Source organism: Pan troglodytes, chromosome 10, assembly GCF_028858775.2.
Source record: "Pan troglodytes isolate AG18354 chromosome 10, NHGRI_mPanTro3-v2.0_pri, whole genome shotgun sequence".
NCBI lineage: Eukaryota > Metazoa > Chordata > Mammalia > Primates > Hominidae > Pan > Pan troglodytes.
Genome location: NC_072408.2, coordinates 123,833,003 through 123,857,177, shown reverse-complemented (window position 1 = coordinate 123,857,177; position 24,175 = coordinate 123,833,003). Strand labels below are relative to the sequence as shown.

The 24,175-nt window shown below is 54.4% G+C and overlaps 1 protein-coding gene across 5 annotated transcripts in view; it reads left to right on the top strand.

The window, feature by feature from the left end:
- The window catches only part of TESC (tescalcin), a 60,841-nt gene extending 41,785 nt beyond the window's left edge, over positions 1 to 19,056 (top strand). Inside the window, exons 3-8 of one of the 5 annotated variants that reach the window (XR_673633.5) lie at positions 982 to 1,062; positions 8,782 to 8,921; positions 11,102 to 11,168; positions 11,274 to 11,381; positions 15,944 to 15,991; positions 18,770 to 19,056. Coding sequence is in view for 4 of the 5 variants with exons in the window: in XM_001155277.7 (XP_001155277.5) it covers positions 982 to 1,062; positions 8,782 to 8,921; positions 11,102 to 11,163; positions 11,274 to 11,381; positions 15,944 to 15,991; positions 18,770 to 18,847 (517 nt within the window). In the remaining variant the exon portion in view is untranslated. The remainder of the gene's footprint in view (positions 1 to 981; positions 1,063 to 8,781; positions 8,922 to 11,101; positions 11,169 to 11,273; positions 11,382 to 15,943; positions 15,992 to 18,769) is intronic. The other 4 variants (XM_001155277.7, XM_009426343.5, XM_003313955.6 and 1 more) reach the window with 4 other exon arrangements.
- The last annotated feature ends 5,119 nt before the right edge of the window (positions 19,057 to 24,175 follow it).

The window sequence follows — 24,175 nt, the reverse complement described above, 5'->3', positions numbered from 1 at the left end:
CTAAAAAATACTCCATTGTGGTTGCAGTGAGCCAGGATTGCACCACTGCACTCCAGCCTGGGCGGCAGAGCGAGACTCCATCTCAAAAAACAAACAAACAAAAAAACTCCATTGCATGGGCCACATTTTATTTCTCCAATTATGAGTTGACAGATGTTTGGGTTGTTTCTGCTTTACGGGTGAGCAATGCTGCTGTGAAATTCACGCACAGGTTTTTATTTCTCTTGGGCATATCCCTAGGAGTGGAGTTGCTGGGTTGTCAATACTCCATGTTTAACCTTTGAGGACCTGCCAGACTGTTTTCCAGAGCTCCAAGCCAGCACCCCACTGCCCTAAATACTGACCTAGGGATTTGAGGATGGGCTTCAGGCAGTCTCTGAATCCCCAGAATGGACACAAATCCCACGTCTCTGCATTTGTTTGGGGATGAATGTACAGTCCACCTCTTTGAGTCTCAAAAATATCTCAAGGCCGGGCCAGTGGCTCACACCTGTAACTCCAGCACTTTGGGAGGCTGAGGCAGGAGGATCACTTGAGCCCAGGAGTTCAAGACCAGCCAGGGCAACATGTCAACACCTTGTCTCTACAAAAAATTTAAAAAATTAGCTAAGCATGGCGGCGTGCATCTGTCATCCCAGCTACTTGGGAGGCTGAGGCAAGGCATTGCTTGAGCCCAGTAGGTCGAGGCTGCAGTGAGCTATGATCGCACCACTGCACTCCAGCCTGGGTGACAGTGAGACTCTATCTCAAAAAAGAAAAGTATCTTGAGCCTCCAAATCCTCCCTGCCCTTGCCCAGTCTAAAGGTTAGAGGAAGGGACAGATAAGTGAAGCGTATTCCAGTTCTGTCTCGTAACTCTGAACTATTCTTGTGGGGGCCTGTTAGGGATCCAAAATACAGCTTGATACAGGATGAAAATGCCAGCTGACGTCTGCTGTCTTTCCTTATTCTCTTCCCGGTATCTCTCCTTCTTGGAAACCAGCAAGGAGAACTTCAACAATGTCCCGGACCTGGAGCTCAACCCCATCCGATCCAAAATTGTTCGTGCCTTCTTCGACAACAGGTGGGCGTTTTCCCCTGAACCAGCCCAGTGGCAGGCACCCTTGTCTTGTGTAACATCTCGGGGTACTCGTTTCCTAGAATGACCCTTTGAGCTGATGCCCAGAAGAGGGGGCCAAGCTGGGTAGGGGTTATGAGCATAGGTTTGGGGTTGGACCATTCTGGATTCATAGCTGGGCGACTGGGCTGCTCACTCAAGCTCTCTAGGCCTCTGTGTTCATTGTCTCTGGCTGTGTAACAAATTACCCCAAAACTTAGTAGTTTAACACAATAGCCAGGCATGGTGGTGCACACCTATAGTCTCAGCTGCTGGGGAGGCTGCGGTGGGAGGATACTTGAGGCCAGAAGTTCGAGGCTGCAGTGAGCCATGATCACACTGCTTGCACTCCAGCCTGGGCAACAGAGTGAGACCCTGTTTCTAAAAAATAATAAAATGAAAAATAACAATTAAATAAGAACAATTCTCTTAGAAACATTCTAAGACAACTGTTGAGGAAGACTTTTTAAAAAAGAAAATTCGAGGCTGGGCACAGTGGCTCACGCCTGTAATCCCAGCACTTTGGGAGGCCAAGGTGGGTGGATCACCTGAGGTCAGGAGTTCAAGACCAGCCTGGCCAACATGGTGAAACCCTGTTTCTACTAAAAATAAAAGAATTAGCAGGGCACAGTGGGTCATACCTGTAATCCCAGCACTTTTGGGAGGCTGAAATGGGCAGATCACTTGAGGTCAGGAGTTCAAGACCAGCCTGGCCAACCTGGTGAAACCCTGTCTCTGTTAAAAATACAAAAATTAGCTGGGTGTGGTGGTACACATCTGTAATCCCAGCTACTCAGAAGGCTGAGGCAGGAGAATCTCTTGAACCCGGGAGGCGGACGTTGCAGTGAGCCGAGATTATGCCACCGCACTCCACCCTGGGCGAGAGTCAGTAAGACTCCATCTCAGAAGAAAAAAAAAAAAAAAAAGGAAAAGGAAAACTAGAAAGCATTTATTATCTCACCATTTCTTTGGGTCAGGAAAGGAACCTGGGTGCAAATTAGCTGGGGGTCTCAAAGCCTCGTGAGCTTCAGCCAAGGCATTAGCTGGGGCTGAGGTCTTGCCTCATGGCTCAACCAGGGAGGCTCTGTTTCCGGATTCAGCCTTGTGGCTGGTGGCATCTCCTGGGCCCCTCCACAGAGCTGCCCACAGCATGGCGGCTTGCTTCCTCCAGAGCCAGCCCTGAATGAAACGGTGGGACATATCCCACTATCTTTTTGTAACTGAATCTCGAAAGTGACACCCTATTCCTCCTGCTGTGTCTCTTCGTTAGAAGTGAGTCACTAGGTCACCCCCCTCTTGAGGGGACAGCACAGGGATGTGACTACCAGGAGGCAGGGATTTTGGGGGCCATCTGGGAGGATGCCTCAGTTTCACCATCTCTAAAATGGAGATAATCGGTCAGGTGCGGCGGCTCACAACTGTAATCCCAGCACTTTGGGAGGCCGAGGCCGGCAGATCACTTGAGGTCAGGAGCTTGAGACCAGCCAGGTCAACATGGTGAAACCCCCATCTCTACTAAAAATACAAAAATTAGCCAGATGTGGTGGCGTACACCTGTAATCCCAACTACTCGGGAGGCTGAGGCAGGATAATCCCTTGAACTCGGGAGGTGGAGGTTGCAGTAAGTCGAGACTGCACCACTGTACTCCAGTCTGGGCAACGGAATGAGATTCTGTCTCAAAATAAAATAAAGTGGAGATAATCATAGCACTTGCCTAGCAGGGTTGCTGTGAGGGGCACTGAGGGGATGTGTGGTGAAGCGAGGTTAGCTATTCATATGTTCATCACTGTGGCTTACAAAGAGGTGTGCACCTTGGCCAGTGTCCCAGAGCTGAGGCACAGGCCAGAGCTCGAGCCTCAGTGTCCAGTATTGTTTAAGGTGAAAGACCTGGGTGACCGGGATGGAGCCTGGAGGTTTCTGGGACTCTAGGGGGGATGAAGGGGTGGGTATACCCTCCCCATGCTGCTGGGGCCTGTGGCAGACACACTGAGGCCCGCCAGCCTGTTTGCCCCGAGGTCCCCATGTCTGCAAAGATGGCTGGGAAACGGAGGATGGCCAGAAAGAGGAAGGACGGGAACAGGCGTGGTGTGGTGATGAGACCGTGGGGGCTTCCCTGATGGGTCTTGAGCTGTGCAGGGATGAACCACTCACCCTGGTTCTGCCAGGGATGTGGGACCCTGGACGAGGTGCTGAGCCTCCCAGGGTCCCACTGGAAACTGGGGTGCTGCTCACGGGGAGAGGGGTCCTTCAGCTGCCCCTGGAGTTGCAGGGGCCTTCCTCTGTGGCCCATGGGGCAAGGCCTGGCGAGAGAGTGACCAAGAGTTAAACCAGAGAAGCAGGGAGAGAAGGTTCCAGGCGATGGGAACTGTGTGTGCAAAGGCCCTGTGGCACAGGGAGCTTGGGGAGCTGAGAGGCAGACCCAGCTGGATCAGAGAGAGGCCAGTGTGGTGTGGGGAGGGCAGGCTGCATCGGACAGCATCTGTGGACCAGCAACAGCAGGGGTCTTCAGGAGCCAAGATGGGGGACGCTGATGGACTTTAAGGTGAGGGTGTGAGGGGGTGGGTGAGCCAGGTTTGCACTTTGCAGAGGGCGCTGTGGCTGCTGGTTGGTTGTAGGGGTGGGAATGGGAGGTGGAGGCCAGGGAGGAGTGAATCATGGTCCCGGGCTTGGGTCAGGGGTGCCCCGAGGATCTGGGGAGCAGGGGGCAGCTCTGAGCCACCTGGGAGGTTATAGATGAGGAAGGGTTGGATCCGGGAGTTGGGGTGAGAGACCTGGTACCGCAGGAATCTTCACAGCCAGTTGTCATGTGTGCCAAAGAGGAGGGGCCTGTGGAGCTTAAGTGACTGTGAAGTGTGTGAAGTTGCACAGTCAGTGGCAAAGACAGAGTGGAATCCGGTGCCCTCACCTCCTTTTAAATCCTGGTTCTCAGAGAAAGGACTCAGGTGGGCAGTGCGTCTTAGGCCAGTCCCCAGATGAGCCAGAGCAGGCATCAGGGTGGGAGGCGTGCGGCCCCTGACAGGGCACCTAGAGTTGGAGGCACTGACAGGAAGATGGTACAGGGGACCAGAGCCCAGGGGGTGCCTGTGCGTGTGTGTGTGTGTGCGCGTGTGCGCGCACGCGAGAGAGGGAGCATGTGTGCACGTTTAGGGGGTGTGTGTAGGCGTGAGGCTTGTTTCCAGAAGGCTTGGGTGCAACTTTGGCCAGTTGTAAAGTTGGAAGAGGGAACTTCTAGGGTGGATGAGATGAGAGGTGGATTTCACAAGGGCATATGTTCGTCCAAACACAAGATCTGTGCATTTTAGTGTATGCTCTTATTCCTTAAAAAAAAAACTTGACCCAAGGTCACTTGGCTGTCAGTTGTCACTTGTAGGAACTGGGATTCCAACTCGGGTCTGTCTGCCTCACGATCCTGGACAGACCCAGGAGTTGTGTTTTCGGCTCTTGGGGTGGAATGCACGCACCTGCCAGGCTGTTTTCCATGAACAGCCGAGCTCCAGGAGACAGGGTGTGGGGAAAGGGCTGGGGCGGATGCCTCTCTGTTTTCAGAAGACAAGAGGGTGCACTGGGTATGCCGCTGCCAGACTTAGGGACGGGCAGACGGAGGCAGTAGCCTCCTCCTCCTTTGGAGGGTCTGATTTAGGCCAGAGCTGTGGGAGGACTGGCACAGGCGTGGTGCTCCCTGAAGGAGGGGGGCAGGGACCTCAGTCATTGGGGAATATTGGGTGTCCAGAAGTTGGACGTTGAAACAAGTGGCCACATCTCAGGGGGACTCCAGGCGGGACGGGCCTGTGGGGACCCTGAGGAGGGAGCTAGGCAGGAAGGGGCGGTGAGGTCTGGGCTGGTGTGGGTGGCTGAGACCACCCTGCAGGCCTGGGAGACCAGGTGGGATTGGGGATTACCAGGAGAACTGGGGAGGCCCCAGGAGGGTGCTGAGTAGGGGAACAACAGGCTCTGATTTGCATTTTGCAAAGCTCATTCCGGCTGCACTTGGAGTGCGTGAGAAGGTGGGGGCTGGGCCAGGCAGCTGCAGAGGCCAGGAGAGAAAAGGAAGGTTCCCAGGGGACTGACTAGAGGTGTGAGCCTGGGGCTGGGTTGGGTGTAGGGGGGCATCCAGGAGACTCCGGGTCTGGAGCTGAGGGCAGCTGTCATTGTCCCTGCCTGACAGAGCTGTCGTTGAAAGATGGTCAGGGATCTCCTGGGCTGAGCTAGAAGTGGAGGGCGGTGGCCAGGTATGGGGTGGTGAGAGCCTCCCCTATAGGTCCCTGGACCTCGGCCTCTGGCTGCTTCTTAGAGAAACCTGGTGTGGAGAAAGGGAGGTGCCAGTGACTAAGGCTGGCCCAGAAGTCACTGAGGGAGGGGATGATTTTAAAAAGGGTTTCCTCTGGCCTGCACCCAGAACAACTTCGTGGGCTACAGCTGGGAGCCTGTAACTGTTGGAAAAGGGCTTCACATCACATCCTGTAAATGCTGAGAAGAAGCTGGAGGAGGATTTCAGAGGAGATGCTGGAAACAGGATTTTCCTTTCAAGAAATACCAGCCTCAGCCTTTGTTCCTAAGACTCTTTGGGAACAGGTCTTGGGGAAGGGGTATTTTGAGCAGAGCCCATCCCCACCTCCAGGGCGCCCCATTCCTTACAGAAGAATTGGAAAGTTAAGGGGGCATCTTTGCAAAAAGAGTGAAAATGGCCTGCCCTCATGCTGGGTTGCAGATTTAGATGTAGCCCCTGTTTTCTGTCCACTGATCTTCATCCTGGTGCTCATTTTAGAAATGGGAGTTAGAGGGCTGGGTGTGGTGGCACGCACCTGTAATCCCAGCTGCTCCAGGAGGCTAAGGCAGTAGGATTGCGTATGGCCAGGGTTCAAGACCAGTCTGGGCAATATAGCGAGATCTCATCTCTTAAAAAATAAATAAATAAATAAACTTTTATTTAAAAAATGGAGTGGAGAGCAAGTGGGGCTGGTTCCAGCTGCTCTGTCTGGGTTTCTTTGGCACTGGCTGTCATTGCCTTTGGAGACCAGAATGTTGGTCTCTGCAGACCTGCGGGAGCACTCGGAGGGGAAGGGACCCTCCTTCCTTGAGTTGGGTCCTGAGGCTGAAGCAGTGCCGGTCACAAGGTTCCCAGAGAAGGACACACACCTGCCTTCCCCAGGGGTCTATCACATTTTCACCCATGCTAATCTTAATCCCTCTTGCTGCAGCCTAAACCACTTGGGAAGGACGTGTGAGCCAGTCGCTGTGGGAAGGGCTTTCAGAGCAGCCCGATAAGTCCGGGGGCTATTTTTATGCTCTGTAAATTTGGTCTCTGCCGCCCACAGTGAGAACTTTGAGGTTATTAAAGCCTGTGGCAGGAGCAGTGGGGAGCTTCATACGATAAAAGAGAGAAGAGAGACCTGTGAAAACACATAAAGATGGGGCTTCCTGAGCCCAGGGAAGGACAGATCTCATCCCGCAGATGGGCAGTTTCTTGATCCGCCTTCCCTAATCCAGACTTGGGACCCCACCTCTCCCTGGAAAATCTCCTGGAAGAGAAAAATTAAAAAGTGGGAGTTCCCAGGACACTTAGAGGCTGTCGTATGGGTGTTAGTGTATTTGCTGGGTGCTGAAAAGGAGTAGTAGATGAACCTCTAAAGAGAGAATTGCAAACGTATTCCTTTACATGGAGGTGCAGTCGTGCCCTGGGTGGGACCCAAGTAACATATCCAAGCACTAACCACTAACTGTTAGCCACCCCGGGCCAGCTAGGCACTGCCCCTTCCGAAGGGCCACAGTGAGAGGCTGTGGCAGAACCTTGAGCTTGCCAGCCATATGACAGCCTGCCCCAGCAGCCTCGGGCGCTCACCGTCACAGTCCAGTAGAGATAAGGGTTTGACGACAGTGGGTCAGGAGCTTGGGTTTGGAGTCATCTCCAGGCTGTTTTGTTTGTTTCGTTTGAGACAGGGTCTTACTTAGGCACCCAGGCTGGAGTGCAGTGGCGTGATCTTGGCTCACTGCAGCCTCGGCCTCCTGGGCTCAAGCGATCCTCCCACCTCAGCCCCCCAAGTAGCTGGGACTACAGGTGCACACCACCGCACCCATCTAATTTTTTGTAGAGACAGGGTTTCTCCCTGTTGCCCAGGGTGGTCTTGAACTCCAGAGCCCAAGCAATTGGCCTGCCTCAGTCTCCCAAAGTGCAGGGGTTACAGGCGTAAGCCATTGCGCCTGGCCTCCGAGCTATTAACAACTGCCAAGACCTGAGCTGGACCACACATTTCTGAGTCCCTCATCTGGGTGTCAGGCAGTGTGCCGGGCATGGGGCATGAACTCCCTGTGTCCCCATCCCCCAGAACACCAGCCCTTTCTTGCCTCCTCCAAAAAGCACATTTGTACGGCCAGCCTCAAACCTGCCCTAACTTACCACAAAACTTTCAATCATTGGCAAACTTTGTATTTGGGTATAAACAGATTACTTAGAGATGCTTGCAGCCAATCACCATCCTAAAATTTTGAACTAGTGAGAGCGAGCAGAGGTTGGCAAACCTTTTCTGTAAAAAGACAAGGAGTAAATATTTTAGGCTTTGCGGGCCACGCAGTCTCTGTTGCAGCTACTCAGCTCTGCAGACAAGCATAAATGAATGGGCATGGCTGTGTGCCAATAAAATTTTATTTATGGACCCTGACATTTGAATTTCATGTAATTTTCACTTGTCATGAAATACTATTCGACTTTTTTTTTTTTGGCAAGCATTTTTCCAACTATTTAAAAATGTGAAAACCGGCCAGGCACATGGCTGTCATATATAGTCCCAGCACTTTGGGAGACCAAGGCAGGAGGATGGCTTGAGCCCAGGAGTTTGAGGCTGCACCACTGAACTCCAGCCTGGGCAATGGAGTGAGACCCTGACTCTGACAAAATTAAGATAAAATTGTGAAAAGTCTTCTTCCTCTTCTTCCTTTTTTTTTTCTTGAGACAGGGTCTCCCTCTGTCACCCAGGCTGGAGTGCAGTGGTGTGATCTCAGCTTACTGCAACCTCCACCTCCTGAGTTCAAGCGATTCTCCCGCCTCAGCCTCCCGAGTAGCTGGGACTACAGGTGCACACCACCATGCCCAGCTAATTTTTGTATTTTTATTAGAGGCGTGGTGTCATCATGTTGGCCAGGCTGGTCTCGAACTCCTGACCTCAGGTGATCTGCCCACCTCGGCCTCCCAGAGTGCTGGGATTAGAGGCATTAGCCACCGCGCCCAGCCCGAAAAGTCTTCTTAGTTCAGGGGCTGTATGAAAATAGATGACAGGCCAAATTGGGCCTATGGGCTGTTTGCCAACCCCTGAGCTAAAGGAAAGGATCAGGAGATGTACTCAGGGAGTTACTGGATTGCTTGGTTTCTTCATAAGTGCTGGCCTGTGTGCACCATCACACACCCACGCATCCCTCTGTCACCGCCTGAATCAACGGTCACGCAGTTGTCTCTCTCTCTTCCACCTCCCTGATGATGAGCTCCATGAGGGCAGGGCAAGGGCTGAGCTTTCAGCTTCCGGAGCCTGCAGCCCCGCCACGAAGCAGGTTCTTGGGGCACAGACGCAAGGCGAGAGCAGCCATCGTGGGTCCAGTGTGCACCCTGAGAGCGGAGTTCTCGGGAGCTAATGGTAGCAAGAGGACAAGATCCAGTTCTTCATTTATTTCCAACACCCTCCTTGTTGCTCCCGTAGGAACCTGCGCAAGGGACCCAGTGGCCTGGCTGATGAGATCAATTTCGAGGACTTCCTGACCATCATGTCCTACTTCCGGCCCATCGACACCACCATGGACGAGGAACAGGTGGAGCTGTCCCGGAAGGAGAAGCTGAGATGTGCGTGCCACTGAGTCCCCTTGCTCACACCTGGCCTGGGGTGCAGCCTCCCCTAAGACCTCAGAACGCAAGGCGCCTCTGCAGCAGGAGGCTGGGTGTGCACTGGCTTGGGGGCTTGGAGGGCTTGGGGCCACCAGCCCTCGTCCCTGTGAGGCTGGCATTGCTGTCTCCCGTTCCCGGCACCCTCATCCTAAACATTCCTCAGCAGCTTGTGGCTTCCTGGGACTAGAAGGGGGTTGTGCGGTGGATGTGAAACAAGGCCCTTGATGCAAAGACCTGGGTTCCAGTGTGGCCCGTCTCACCAGCCATGTGACCTTGAACCTTGACCCAGAACCTGGGTATGCCGATCATGCGTGGTTCTGAGGGCTGGGTAAGATCACACAGTCAGCCTTTGGCACACAGGAAGCGCTCCCTAAAGTCAGTTTCCTCCTCTCCCTCCTCCGTGGGCTGTGCTATTGCTGGGTTCCTGAGACCAGCCCCACTATGTTCTGGCTCCCGAGTGGGTTCAGTTGTGGTCCCAGCTGGCCAGCCGCACAGGTCCCAGGCAGTGCCCCGAGTCACATCTCCTTTTCCTGTGGCCTTTCCCATGACTCCTGACATCCCTCTGTGCCCCGCCCCAGGTCAGCCTCCTCATCAAGAAAATGTAAACATGGGACTTCGCTATATTTAGCACTGGAATGTGTATGCGGGGCTGGTGGGAACAGCCCGGGTGGGGGGGGGGGGTCCCTGGTGTGAGCCTGGTTTCCTGTCTGCTCCAAGGGGCGTGGAACAGGACGGACTCAGGTCCAAATCCCTGGTTTCCTGTCCCTTAGTGGTGTGGCCGTGGGCAAACGCCTTAACTTCCGTGAGCTTTGACAGTCTGTCTGGGAGGCAGGGCTCAGGCATCCCTGGCCTCTTGGGGTTGGGTGAGAGGGAGACAGAGGTTTGTGAAGCGCTTTGCACAGCTGGGCATCTGGTCAGTGTTCAGTAAATGCCAGCTGGGCTCAGTGGTGCACTCCTGTAATCCCAGCACTTTAGGAGGCTGAGTGGGGAGGATCACTTGAAGCCACGAGTTCAGGGCTCAGCCTGGGCAACAGAGAAAGACACTTGCCTCTACAAAATAAAAAAATGAGCACGGCATAGTGGTGCTGCGTGCCTGCGGTCCCTGGTACTCGGGAGACTGGGGTGGGAGGGTAGTTTGAGCCCAGGATATGGAGGCTGCAATGAGCTACAGTTGCACCACTACATTCAGCCTGTGCGACAGAGTGAGACCCCATCTCTGAAAAAAATAATAACAATAATAAAAAATAAATGCCGGCTGGGCACGGTGGCTCACACCTGTAATCCCAGCACTTTGGGAGGCTGAGGTGGGTGGATCATTTGAGGTTGGGAGTTTGAGACCAGCCTGGCCAACTGGTGAAACCCTGTCTCTACTAAAAACACAAAAATTACTTGGGCATGGCGGCGTGCACCTGTAATCCCAGCTACTCAGGAGGCTGAAGCAGGAGAATCTCTTGAACCCAGGAGGCAGAGGTTGCAGAGAGCCCAGATCGTGCCACTACACTACAGCCTGGGTGACAGAGCGAGACTAAATCTTGAAAAAATAAATACATTAAAAAAAAAAATGCCAACACAGAAGACTTGGGAGAGCTCCAGCTCCCAAGGCCGTGCTGGGAACAACATGGAGAGGCCCCCTCCCGGCCATCGCCTCCCTGATGCCAGGCCTGGGGCTGCCCATGTTAGATCAGTCGGGCCCAGATCAGAAGCACTGTGGACCGTGACCTGCCATGGGTGAGATGATGGTGCCCTCCAGGGCTGTGGGAACAATATTTTGAACTCGACACCGTTTGACTTGTGTTAACGGGTAACGCTTACTGTCGTCATATTCATGCTCACGGGGCAGTTGCCAGGCCCTAACGCCACAGCGCTAGCTCCCAGCCCTCCTAAGGCCACGAGGTAGACACTCTTGTTATTCCCATTTCACAGATGAGGAAACTGAGGCTCAGAGAAGTTAGGTCACGGGCCCAAGGTCACGCAGTAGGAAGTGGTCAGTCTGGTCCCACAGCTCATGCCCTGACCCCTCTGGCTTTGGCATTGAGGTTTGGTTATTGGTGTCTTTTGCTTAGTTTAGTGTACATTTCAGGGGGTGGCAGGGGCCAGGCCCCGCCTGACGGAGTCCCCTCTCTCCCCTGCCACCCTAGTTCTGTTCCACATGTACGACTCGGACAGCGACGGCCGCATCACTCTGGAAGAATATCGAAATGTAAAGTATGCTCCTCTGGCCCACCCGGGGCTCCTGGTGCCTTCCCCCTCTGCCCCCCACGACCCTGATGGAGGCCCAAGGTCACCGTTTGTTTCCGCCCCACCTGGCAGGTGGTCGAGGAGCTGCTGTCGGGAAACCCTCACATCGAGAAGGAGTCCGCTCGCTCCATCGCCGACGGGGCCATGATGGAGGCGGCCAGCGTGTGCATGGGGCAGATGGTGAGCGCCCCTGCAGCCCTCCCGAGACGCGCAGTGCCTTTCCCGCTTATGGTCTGCGTTTCTGGAAGGCCTCATGGGGCAGGGGCCAGGTGTATTCTGCCACCTGCTCTACCTGTGGCCTGTGGGGCTCAGGAACCTCTCCCAGCCCTTCCTGTCCCCCAGGAGACTGAAGGTCCAAGTCCCCAGAGAGCTGCATAAGGCAGGGAAGCAGAGTTTGAGATCTCAGGCTTTGGGGTCCAGGAGCCCCCACCTGCATAGCCCCCTGACCCCCCACCCCGGCCTCAGTCAGTGCTCACAGCAGCACTTGAACCTGGGGCCAGGCCTAGGTAGCACATGGCACAGGCTGGCCTTAATTGGTTTATTTCTTAACAAATGACTCAGAGGCAACTTCTGGCCTTGAAGGCAGGGGTCAGCAGGGAGCCCTATTGGGGGCTGACAAGAGCCGATGGCATGGGGTCCGGTGGAGGAGCCGAGGTGGGGGCTGGTGTGTAAATGACACAGAAGAGAGGGAAGTGGCCTTCCCATGTTCATCATTTCTTACATCTTGCCTCATTTTGACTGGTGGGAAAACTGAGGCTCAGAGAGCATAGAGAATCCTCTAGACCTTATGATCTTTCCTGTGCAGGGTGGATTTTCTCTTGTAAGGACAGGTGCAGCCCCACCAGCCCCCAGCCCTAAGGCTCTAAGCCTCTGGGGACCACTCAGGCAGGCAGGTGACCACCTGGGCGTCGTGTGTTCCCTGAGGGGTTTGGATGGCCCCACTGATGCAGTCAGCCCTTTGCCCCTGTGTGTCTAAAGTGGCTGCGTCTCCAGACACCCTGACGGCTTTGTGTTTGCCCAGCCTGGAGTGGAGGGGTGTTCATGCTGGATCCTGCTCTCTGTGCCCCAAGCCTGTCCTTGAGGGACATGAGGCCACCGGCCCGGGCCTGCCTCCAGGGGCAGGGGCTGTGGTCGGTTGGTTTCCTGACGTGTATTTTATCTGTCTGCCTCTGGAGCCCAGGGGGAAACTTCTGGCTTGGGTGAAACCTCTGCACTCAGCAGACTAACCACCACGGGAGAGGGCTTGTGACCTCGGTGGGGAGAGCAGGGATCCCCCGCTGGGTTGTCGGGCCAAATTCCCATTTGATTTAATTACACTCTCCTTGTTCAAATTGCTCCCTGTCCCACTCCAGTTTCAATTGGCGACAGTTTTCTTAATTTGCTGTAGTGAAATTGCTGGCAGCTGCCAGCTGCTGATCTGCATAAAACCCCCGCAGCCTGGGAAGCAGAGGCATCTCGGGGCGGAGGCCGGGCTCCGGGGCACACCCGCTGCCTACGGGCCCCCATGAGGTGGGGGTAGCCCTGGAACCAGGAAGACGGCTGCAAGGCAGAGGGCTCATCTCCACCTCTTTCTTCACTCACCGGTCCTCCGGGCGCTCCTAAAATACCTTCTGGTGTAAACCTCGGCCAGATAAACCCAGACCGAGCTGTGCATGCAGCCTGAGCTGGGGGCAAGGGGCAGCTGCGTCGGTTCAATCCCTCCCGGCCTCTGAGGACACTTCCCGTTCTGACCGTGCCATCTGCCGAAGACAAACAATCCCTGGTCCCCACTTTAATGGACTTCCAAAGGCAGTTATTGACTGAGGCGGATCTGTCTCTCTCTCTTCTTTCTTTTTTTCCCGAGACCAAGTCTTACTCTGCCGCCCAGGCTGGAGTGCAGTAGCACCATCTCGGCTCACTGCAACCTCCACCTCCTGAGTTCAAGTGATTCTCCTGCCTCAGCCTCCCGAGTAGCTGGAATTACAGGCGTGTGCCACTACGCCCGGCTAATTTTTGTATTTTTAGCAGAGACGGGGTTTCACCATGCTGGCCAGCTGGTCTCGAACTCCTGACCTCAAGTGATCCACCCACCTTGGTCTCCCAAAGTGCTGGGATTCCAGGCATGAGCCGTCACGCCGGCCTGTGGATCTTTTGAGAGTGCTTTCTCAGGAGGTCACACCCATGGATGCTTGATGGGGGGACTGCTTCACTGGGCATTCAGCCGGGGCTGCTTCCCCCACTCCCCGCCCTCCTTCCTTGCACCGATCACCCCCTTTCCAGCCCCGGACTCTGGCCACGGGGGCCTTTTCTATAATTAGCTCCCCTTGGCCAGCCTGGGAACCTAGGGTGGCCCGGCAGGGAGGGCAGCCACTGTGCCTGTGAGTGGGAAGACAGGGAGGAAGGAGCCATTAGGGACAGGGCTGGCCCAGGCTAGCCGAGAACTGCTGGGTTTCATTTTTTTTTTTAAATTTATTATTTATTTTTTAAGAGACAGGGTCTCGTTCTGTCGCCCCAACTGGAGTGCAGTGGTACAGTGGTGTGATCATAGCTCACTACGGCTTCCATCTCCTGCGCTCAAGCCATCCTCCTACCTCAGCCTCTGGAGCAGCTGGGACTACAGGTGTACACCACCACACCCAGCTAATTTTTAAAAGTTTTTTAAAAAAGAGATGTTTTGCTAAAAAGAGATGTCATTATGTTGACCAGTCTGGTCTCGAACTCCTGGCCTCCAACAGTCCTCCTACCTTGGCCTCCCAAAGTGCTGGGATGACAGATGTGAACCACTGTGCCTGGCCAAAATTTTTTTAAGTATAAAGAGGAAACTAAAAAGCCTGCAAAGTCCTGCCAGTAGAAACAGCCCTCAAGGACTTGGAGGCAGCTAGATGCTCCCAGCTGGACAGGCAGCTCCCTCTGTGTCCCTCATCTGTAATACAGGAGAGAGACTAGAACCCAACTCAGGGCCGGTTGTGAGATTGGCATCTATCATTAAATGCTAACAATAGCATTTGGTCACACCTGTAATCCCAGCACTTTGGGAGCCCCAGGCGGGTGGATTGCTTGAGGTCAGGAGTTCGAGACCAGCCTGGCTAACATGGTGAAACCCCCATCTCTGCTAAAAAATTTAAAAAATTAGCCACGCATGGTGGTACATGCCTGTAATAATCCCAGCTACTTGGGAGTCTGAGGCAAGAGAATCACTTGAACCTGGGAGGCAGAGGTCACAGTGAGCCAAGATCGCGCCACTGCACTCCTCCAGCCTGGGCAACAGAGCGAGACTCTGTCTCAAAAACAAAACAAAACAAATGAAAACAAAACGATACCACTTGGAAGGCACTTGGGACATACATGCCTGGTGCATAACATGCTTAGAGTGTGCCTCCTGTGTTCTTAAACACGCATTGTACAGAATTTCAGACAGTCACAGAGAGAGCTTTGAGTCTCTCCTGCTCCCCCACCAGCCCAGGTCCTCTTCCCTAAAGGGACTCCCTCTTGGTGGTTTTTTTCCTACATATACCAATGTATACATGCATGTCTTTTATTTTTGATGTATGCAAAACATAATCGAACCGATGTGGCTTCCCATTTTCTCTGTATGACCCCACACACCCACAGGGCAGATGGTGGGGGTCTGGTTATCAGTCTGAGGAAAGGTTTGCGTGCACAGACCTGCAGACATCTTTCTGCTTGTTGGGTTTTGTTTTTTGTTCTTTATCTGCTGGGTACACATCTCAGAGCCTTTTCCAGAGTGAGACATATAGATCAACCCCTTCTTAACCCATTTTTGCCTGAGGTTGCAGCTTTTTGAATTTTTGCAATCAGACCTTGGCGATGACCTTGACCAGTGGGATATAAGTAACTCCCATAGCTTAGCGTTCCAGTAATGGAACACTAGGCATAAATGGTTAATGGTTGCGTGGGAATCAATAGCGTGGATGACCGAGATTTATGTCCCTCGCCTTCTATTGACGGGTACCTGGGATGTCAGCGGGTTTTCGCTGTCACAAAGCGAGCTGCAGGGTGAGGTTTTTGGGGGCTTGTCGGTGGGATCCTGGAGTATCGGTGAAAGGGGCAGGAGCACCTGGTGTCATCCCCAGAGCAGGGAGGACGCAGAGGCGATGGAGACTGGCATCGCCAAACCCACTCAGCAGGGAGAGGCTTCTTGTGGCCACCCTCTGGCCCTGCCTCCCCAGTGGCCCTGGGTTATCACGGTGACTCACGAGGCATGAGGCGTGGGCCTCACAGGCCGGCCCTGTGTTTCCCTGACCTCTCCCCTGAGGTCTGTGAGCTTAGATTAGCCTGGAATCTTCTTATCAGCACAGCGCAGGCATGAGGAGGCCAGACCTGGGCGGGTACAGGAGGCATCTTGGTGGTCCAGCTGCTGGGGGGCTGGTGGTGAGGTGGGCTGAGTGGGGAAGGAGAGCCCCATGCCCTCATGTCACCCACACCTCGGATTCTCCCTGGGGGGCTGGGGGAGGGGAGGGAGGCTGCTCTGAGCCACATGTTGCCAGGGCCCTGGTGAGCGACGCTCGGCTCCCATCCCACCCTCAAGCCCATGAATGAGGATATTGGAGGTTCAGGGTGACTGGCTCCATGCTGGAGGCAGACGATCCAGAACGTTCTCCTCTTCTTGTGATTCCTCCCAAACAGCCTCAACAACTTACATTTGGGTGTTGGTGGGGAGGGGAGGCCGGTGGACCGTCCCCCTGCAGAAGCTGTGTGGGGACCTGCGCCACTCACTGTCCACCCTGTGCTTCCGTCCCCAGGAGCCTGATCAGGTGTACGAGGGGATCACCTTCGAGGACTTCCTGAAGGTGGGTGGCCTGGGCGTGGGAGCCTCGGGGGACCCTTGAAGACCTCGTGTGGCCCACTGGTCAGGAGGGGACATGGCTCTTTACCTGCAGTAGCAAGGGACAGGCTTCCTGGGTGACCAACATCTCAGTAGGAAGGGGTCAACCTGGGCGTGGCCTTTAAAGCAATTTAAACTGGTTTTTCTTATTTTTATGGAAAAGGTAATATTCACACGTAGTCAAAACAACGTAAGCAGTACAAAAGGGTATATAGTGTAAACCAAATTCTCTCCCACCTGGGGTCCTACTGCCCCTTCTCAGAAGTAACCCCTGTTGTAGGCTGGGCGTGGTGGCTCATGCCTGTAATCCCAGCACGTTGGGAGGCTGAGGCGGGCAGATCACCTGAGGTCAGGAGTTCGAGACCAGCTTGACCAACATGGTGAAACCCCATCTCTACTAAAAATACAAAACTTAGCCAAGCGTGGTGGCACGTGCCTGTAATCCCAGTTACTCGGGAGGCAGAGGCGGGAGGATCGCTTGAATCCAGGAGGTAGAGGTTGCAGTAAGCGGAGATTGCACCACTGTACTCCATCCTGGGTGATAGAGTGAGACCCTGTCTCAAAAAAAAAAAAAAAAAAAAAGGCCCTGTTGTAGTTGGAACAGGGATTCTGGGAACTTTCTGTGTCTGTAGAAATAGTGTTTCTCGGAAGCTGAGTTTGGAGCTGACTGCACACGTTGCGCCCGGGCCTTCCTCGCTGTGTCCTAAGATGACACTTTCGTAAAGCGGCCGCCCACTCTGCCCTCCTCCCTGATGGCTCCTCCAGCCTCTGCTAGTGGATGGTGGTTAGGCCAGTGCTGGCCTTGCAAATCAAGACCTGCTCCTGGCCGTTTTGATAATCAGATGCCCTGTGGCAGGGAGAGGACCCCTGTCCCCATCCCCCTCCCCCCCTCCCCCCCCCCCCCCCCCCGCCGCAGTTCGGCCCTGGGCATCACAACAGTGTTCCCAAGTGCTTTTGGGGTACTTGAGGAAGACAAGGAAGTCAGGGGAGCAAGAGACCAAGAGAGGAGAGAGGATTAGGGAAGGAAGGATCACGGCTTCTGGCCAAGGAGCCTAGAGCAGGACTGGGGGACTGGGCCCTCAGGGTCACAGCCCCATGGAGCCGAGGCCAAGCCTGGCAGCCAACGGTTAGAACCGGCAGGAGAGAGGAGAGGCAGGCAGCAGGGCCTGGCTGTGATGAAAGGCTGAAAGGAGACTGCGGAGGTCGGCAGGCCCCGTGGACTGCCGTGCAGATGGCCCACCCCGGGGCTGGCAGGGCGGGCAGACTGGGAAAAGGCAGAATTTGCACTTGTGCTTCAGACTCACTCTGGTCTATGCTGGGGACCCGGTCACCAGAGAAGGTGATGCCCGCCAGAGCAAGACAACAGAATGAAGAGCTAGAAGGTGGAGGAGGGAGGGAGGGTTGGGGAGGAAGTATCGCTGCTTCAGGCTGAGTAGAATGAATTTCTTTGCCTCCGAAACCAACTTCCTTCCCCTAAAGGCTGGCCTCTGCCAGGTCCCTAGTGCTCCCCAAGCCTGTCCCTGTACCCCTGAGGGATCTTTTGGGACCAGCTGGCCCTTCCCATTCCCTGATTCCTTCCAATGCCCTCAGCGACCATGTTGCCACCTGGCACTTAGCAGAAACCACCGTGAGTGTCCATGTGTGTTACCCTGGGAATGCCTCGTGCATCCAGCAAGGATGGGGCTGCTCGACTGGGACCAGAGCTGTCTTTGCACACCCCATGACACCCAGAACAGGCTCAGGAAAGCAGGAAGTACCTGGGGGCTGCGGCCGGAAATGTCCCAAGGCCTCCCTGTCGCCTGGGTGCCCACGGGGCTCTGACTTTCCCCCGTTACCAGCCTCGTGGCTGTCCCCGGAGATGCTGAGAGTGACAGCTTGAGAGTTTGATTCTTACATAAGCGGGAAGCAGTAAGAAGTCACCCGCCCACCACGTCCCTCCGTTCCTGTTAGCACCCCCCCATCCTACCATCTGTGGCCCCCGTGGGCCCTGACTTGCTAAGGCGCTGGCGGGCATAGCCTTGGGAGCACTGGGGTACATACATGGCCTTGTAGCACGAAGGCTCACTCCAAGGTCCTGGCCAGGCTGGACTGTAACAGCAGTACCAGCACCAGGAATGGGGCCACCATGTGATCTTTGGGTAGAAGTGACCTTTTTGGGCTTGAGTTTGTCTTTCTAGAATGCACGTGATCCCTTATCCCAGGGAGGTTGTAAAGACCACACTGTGGAGGTCCTTAAATTGATGACGATGGCCTAGCGAAGCCTTGTGACCGCACAGCCCCTAGCAGTTTACAAAACGCGTCCATGATGAGGACGGGTCCATTAGAGCCCCCAACATTCTGTGAAGTGGGCGGCACAGGTTGGGGGTCCCACATCATACTCATGGAAAGGGGACTTAATGGGGTTATGTAATTTGCATGAAAATCACAGAACCTGAAGTGGTGGGTGAGATTCAAATGCCTTGGAGCTAAGAGCTTGGATTCAGTACTTAATAATAACTTGCTGTGACAATCTCAGAAAGAATCCAAATGTCAGAGCCAAATTAACCAGCAAAAAAGACAGATGGAAGTTTTTCGTCCTCGCTTAGCTCATAGTCTTGAAACACAGCCCTCTGGTTTTCACCTGCCTGGAACATCACAGTTGGTGGCAGGAGACGGTAGGTGGGAAGGGCCGAGGACCGGGGGGCCTGGTCAGGTGTGAGGTGGCGGCGGGAACGTGCCCTTAACGCTGCTCCGTCACTTCCAGATCTGGCAGGGGATCGACATTGAGACCAAGATGCACGTCCGCTTCCTTAACATGGAAGCCATGGCCCTCTGCCACTGACCCGCCGCCGCCTCCGCGGAGAAACTGCACTTTGCAATGGGGCCGCCTCCCCGCATAGCTGGAGCAGCCCAGGCCCGGTGGACAGCCTCTTCCTGCAGCGCCGGTACATAGCCAAGGCTCGTCTGCGCACCTTGTGTCTTGTAGGGTATGGTATGTGGGACTTCGCTGTTTTTATCTCCAATAAAAAAAAAAAAAGGTTTGTTAATTAATGTGGCCTCTGTCAGTTCCTCACGTCCATTAAAGTGGCCTGGTCACTTGGCAGCATGAGACTGACTATGAGGAACAAGCAACGATGAAATTATTTTATTTTTATTTTGGAGACAGGGCCTCCCCCTGTCACCTAGGCTGGAGTGCAGGCGGGATCACGGCTCACTGAAGCTTTGACCTCCTGGGCTCAAGCAGTCTTCCTGCCTCAGGCTTCCAAGGAGCTGGGGCTACAGGCACGCACTACCACACCCGGCTAGTTTTTACATTTTTTGTAATGACAGGGTCTTAATATGTTGCCCAGGCTGGTCTCTTAGGACTGGGCTCAAGCGATCCTCCTGCCTCAGTCTCCCAAAGTGCTAGGATTACAGGAGTGAGCCACCACACCTAGCCTAAATAGTATTAAAAGGTTGGTTTGGCAGGACTGTTCTTTCTTGTTTATTTTGGGTAAAGTATCTGCTGTTCTTCCTATGTAAATCCTGGAAACCCATCCGTGTTCTCCATCCTAGGGAGTAAAATAAGGAGAAGCAGCTCCTGCCCTGTGTGGGCTTCTGAGGTGGCCAGGACTCAGGCAGTGGGGCCTCCTCACTGTCACAGCCACATCTGTAGACTGATGGAGAAAACATCTGGAGCCCCGAGCCTGTGCCTGCTGCGGGGATGCACCCGAGCCTGTCCCTGCTGTGGGGACGCACCTGAGCCCGCTCCGTTGGTCAGTGGGCGCGGGGAGTCAGGGCCTGGCTGGCTGACCCGGGACCCCCAGCTCCTCACGGTGATTGGGGGAGGGGCGGTGTGGTCTGCCAGCCATGGCTGTGCCCCTGGCTCTTTCTAGCAGTCCTGGGCCAGTTGCAGGGCCCAGGGCCCTACAGCCTTCCAGCAAGCAGCGGCAGTGGAAGCTGGGTAGGTAAGGATCCCTGACAACTTCAGTTATCACCTTTCAATTTGGGGACTGGCTAGAGCTGGGGGCAGGGAAACAAAGGTTGTTGGTCGTGGTGGCCTGGAGTCAGCAGAGGGCTGGCACCTGTGGGACTTGGAGAGCTGTGTCCTGTAGGCATTGCAACGGCCCGCTGAGTGCAACTTCCCTATCTCCCTGGGTGATGCGTTCCCATCGCTGTGCAAGGTGGGCTAGCATTTGCTTTCCAGGCCTCTTTCTGGTGCTGAAGTCCATGAAACGCCCAGTTCCTTTATTGACCCTCCCTGGGTGGCGTCGTTCTAGTATTCCAAGAGAGTTCTCTTGATAACTGGCAATAGGTATTATTTGCATTCTTGGTGTTTTCATTCATAGTTTTAATTTGAAGCGTGCTTTACCTTTACTACAAGCCCACGCCTTGCAGTTCAGAATTTACAAGGTTCGAAAAGGCAGGCCATGGAATCTGCCCGCGACCCCCATCCCCCAGCCTCCCCCGTCTTCCCTTCTCAAAGGCAGATGTGTTAGCTCCTGCCTTAGGCATCCTTCCAGAGCCACTGCATGCATGTGGAAGCAACTGTGTACGGCAGGGTTCTTAGTTCACTCCACTTTTTGTAAATGGTGATGTTTATCAGGCTTCAGTGTCCGCCACGTGAGGTTCCAGGTGGAAACTTGCGAACAGAAGAAGCAAGCTCAGGGCGCCTCTGCTTTTTTGCTCCCCACCCCCACCCCCCAGCATGCCCCTTCATTTATTTTATTTTATTTTATATTTTATTTATTTTATTATTTTTTGAGATAGGGTCTCACTCTGTCACCCAGGGTTGCAGTGGAGTGGTGCAATCTCAGCTCACTTCAACCTCCGCCTCCCAGGCTCAAGCAAACCTCCTACCTCAGCCTCCCGAGTAGCTGAGACTACAGGCACCCGCCACCATGCCTGGCTAATTTTTGTATTTTTTTAGTAGAGACAGGGTCTCCCCATGTTTCCCAGGCTAGTTTTGAACTCCTGAGCTCATGCAATCCACCCACCTCTGCCTCCCAAAGTGCTGGTAGCGCCTGGCCCTACCCTTCTACATTAAAGGCTGGGGGAGTTCATTCGGCACAGCCCATCATAAGCACAGGCCCCGGACACTGTTCTAGGGGACGGTGACTTGTGCTTAGGGCTGCAAACGCACGGAGCCCAGATGGTGCTGGGATGCCCCATCTCCACTCTAGCGTTGAGCCTGGTGTGGTCCCAGCGGGAACCCTAGGCAGGGGAGTGGCTGCAGGGGGAGCCTCCTCTCTCAGCCTCAGACCAGGGACCCCTGGCCACGTGCTTGTGGACCGTTGTCACTTCTGAGGCAATGGTGGGCACAGCAGGCAGAAACACTATTGTTGGATGCGATCCCACAGTGCTGAGCTGCGTCTAACCTGCTCCCTGAGGGCTCCCACACCCCTGCCCCCTGGAGAGGTGACTGAGGGTTCTGGCTGTTCCATGGATGAATATTGACTTCAACAGGTGTATTCCTGTTTTAATACATGTAAGAAAAAAAGTAACTTTACCCCACACCAGGGAGTCCATGGGATGCTGCTTAGGATGACTGAAAGTCAGGACTTAAATTTAAAAACACAGCCAAGCAGCACAGGGAGCTAAAGGGCCAGGTGACCCGCTACACAGGGAGCGGGCGAATGGCCCCGGGAAAGTGAGTGCGGCCTGGGGAGGCTCAGCTTTTGGTTAATGCGCACGACCTCCTGGGTAGGTGCCAAGCTGCAGCTGAGAGGCTCTTGACTCTGTGCTGTCATTGTCATTGTAAGCACCTGGCAGAGCCTAGTAGACACCAGACAGCAGCGTGTGCCACCCCAGGCTCTCCTGAGGCCTCTGCTCTCTGCAGGTCGGTGGCTGGAGGCAGGTTCAGTCTCTCCAGGGAGGTGAAATTGCATGGTCTGAAATCACCTCTGGAACTCTGCTTCTCAGTCTAGGAGTCCATTCAACACTCAAAGCTGCAGGGCAGGCCAGACACGGTGGGTGGCTCATGCCTGTGCCTTTGGGAGGCCGAGGCAGGCGACTCACTTGAGGTCAGGAGTTCGAGACCAGCCTGGCCAACATGGAGAAACCCTGTCTCTACTAAAAATACAAAAATTAGCTGGGCGTGGTGGTGGGCGTCTGTAGTCCCAGCTACTCAGGAGCCTGAGGCAGGAGAATTGCTTGAACCCGGGAGGTGGAGGCTGCCGTGAGCCAAGATCACACCACTACACTCCAGCCTGGGTGACGAAGCAAGACTGTCTCAAAAAAAAAAAAAAAAAAAAAAAAGCTGCAGGGCAAAGACAGAGGTCTGTTTCCTGCCCTCAAGCACTAACTACATAGTGGGAGAGACAAAGCCCCCGGGACTTCCAGGTGGATCCCAGGCAGTCTCCTCTGGAGGGAAGTGGGACGTGATCCCCCTCACCTGCTCTCCCTGCCTTCCCCTGCTGCTCGGGAGCTTCTTGGTCCCCTGGCTGCTGGCAGAAGGCACCTAGAAAGTCACTAGGACAGCCTGGTGGGGATCGGCCTTACTGCAAGAACCTCCCTCTTCCAGCCCCCATGCATCTTGCCCTGCCCTGCCCATGTGAGCAGGACGATCTGTGGTACCACTGAGCAGGAGGGCATACTGGCACTGCCACTGTAGGCCTCAGGTTTTCTGGGGCTGTCCCAGTTTGCTTTGATTTGGTTCATTTCAACAAAGGCAGTTCATTAACGTAAAGTGTTTTTATAAATAAATCATCTTCCGTCAGCCCCTGTGCCCCGAGTTTTAGTTTGGGAGATGTGGCCACGATGGGCACACATCAAATGTGCTCCCCTGTTTGGGCCACTGAGGCCTGCCTGATGTCTTTGAAGCTTTGGGCCACCGCTTATCTAAACAGCTAATTAAAATGAGGTTGAGTTACCGTGAGCCCAGTCCACACCGCTCAGAAGAAAGCTCATTTGTGCATAATCACTGAGGGTGTCCTCTAATTGGCAGGGTTAGGGCTCATTTCCGCCAGAGCGTGGATGCAGAAATCACCTGGCGCTCTCCTGCCCGGCTCCTGGCATTGTCTGTGGCATCCTGGGAACGATCAGGGTTGGCGATGAGTTGGTGCAAACCTGATCCCAGAAGGGGCAGGCTGATGCGTCTTGTGGGGCTGCTGGCCTGTGATCAACACAGACCGAGGGTTGCTGCTCCGGGCACGGATCTCAGTCAGCCCCACCATCTGGGCACTGCGGTCTGTGCCTCGGGCTGGAGGCAGGTGGTTCAGAAATGGCTCTTGTTATCTGCTGGCCGATGGGGCGTGCCCACGAGGGGATTTCTGGCCTCACAGACCCTGTCCCAAGTGCAGCAAGCCCCTCTCATCCCTGGATGGGGACAGGAATGGAATGACTGGGGCACCTCAACTCTAGCAGCCTGAAGGAGGTGATGTGTTTGCCCTGAAACCTGGTCAGCAGGTGAGTGATAACCACGTACACGGGTTAACAGCCTTCCTTCCATCAGAAATGACACCAGTGACTAAAAGGAACTAGGCAGAAATCAACACTAAGTCAAATATTTGAAGGAAGCTGATAAGTTCGTCCTTTGAGGGCCACAGGCCGTGGGTGGAGAAGACTGAGCAGGGGCGGCATCCTCAGCCTGCTGGACGCCAGGGGAGGTCACCTCTGTCCATACTCTTCAGCCATCTGCCAGGAATAGAGTCGAAATCGGGTTGAACTCCTAATATCGCCGTATTACCAAGGGGAAAGGTTGGCTTTTGGATGTTGAAAGAATATGGCAATTTGACACAAACACTCTAATTTGGTTGGTTTACAAAAGGGCCGTGTGATGGAAATGGAATATGAGGAGCTCAGGGGACACACTGCAGCCACGTTAAGCATGAATTATGGATAAGGGAATGGAGTAAGATGACAGCAGCTTCCAGCTCTGGCCAAATACCCGCATAGGGAACGAATTATTGCTAGACTTTAACAAAACAATGCTGTTGTTTTCTGAGCCAAGGGACTGGAAAGTTCTTTTTAAGCTTTGCTAATGGGAGACAGGTCATCTGTGGATCTGATCCTTGTCATGGAGCAGTTGAACCTGTCCCCACCTGCCTGCAGTTAACGAGGCTGCGGCTGAACTCTGCTGTGCTGGAAACGGCGCCGTGTGACTTAAGTAGGCTGATGGAGAGTTAAAAATACAAGTTGCCTTGGCAAGGCTTTTGCAAACACCTGCCTTGCAGGCTGTCCTCCCACACAG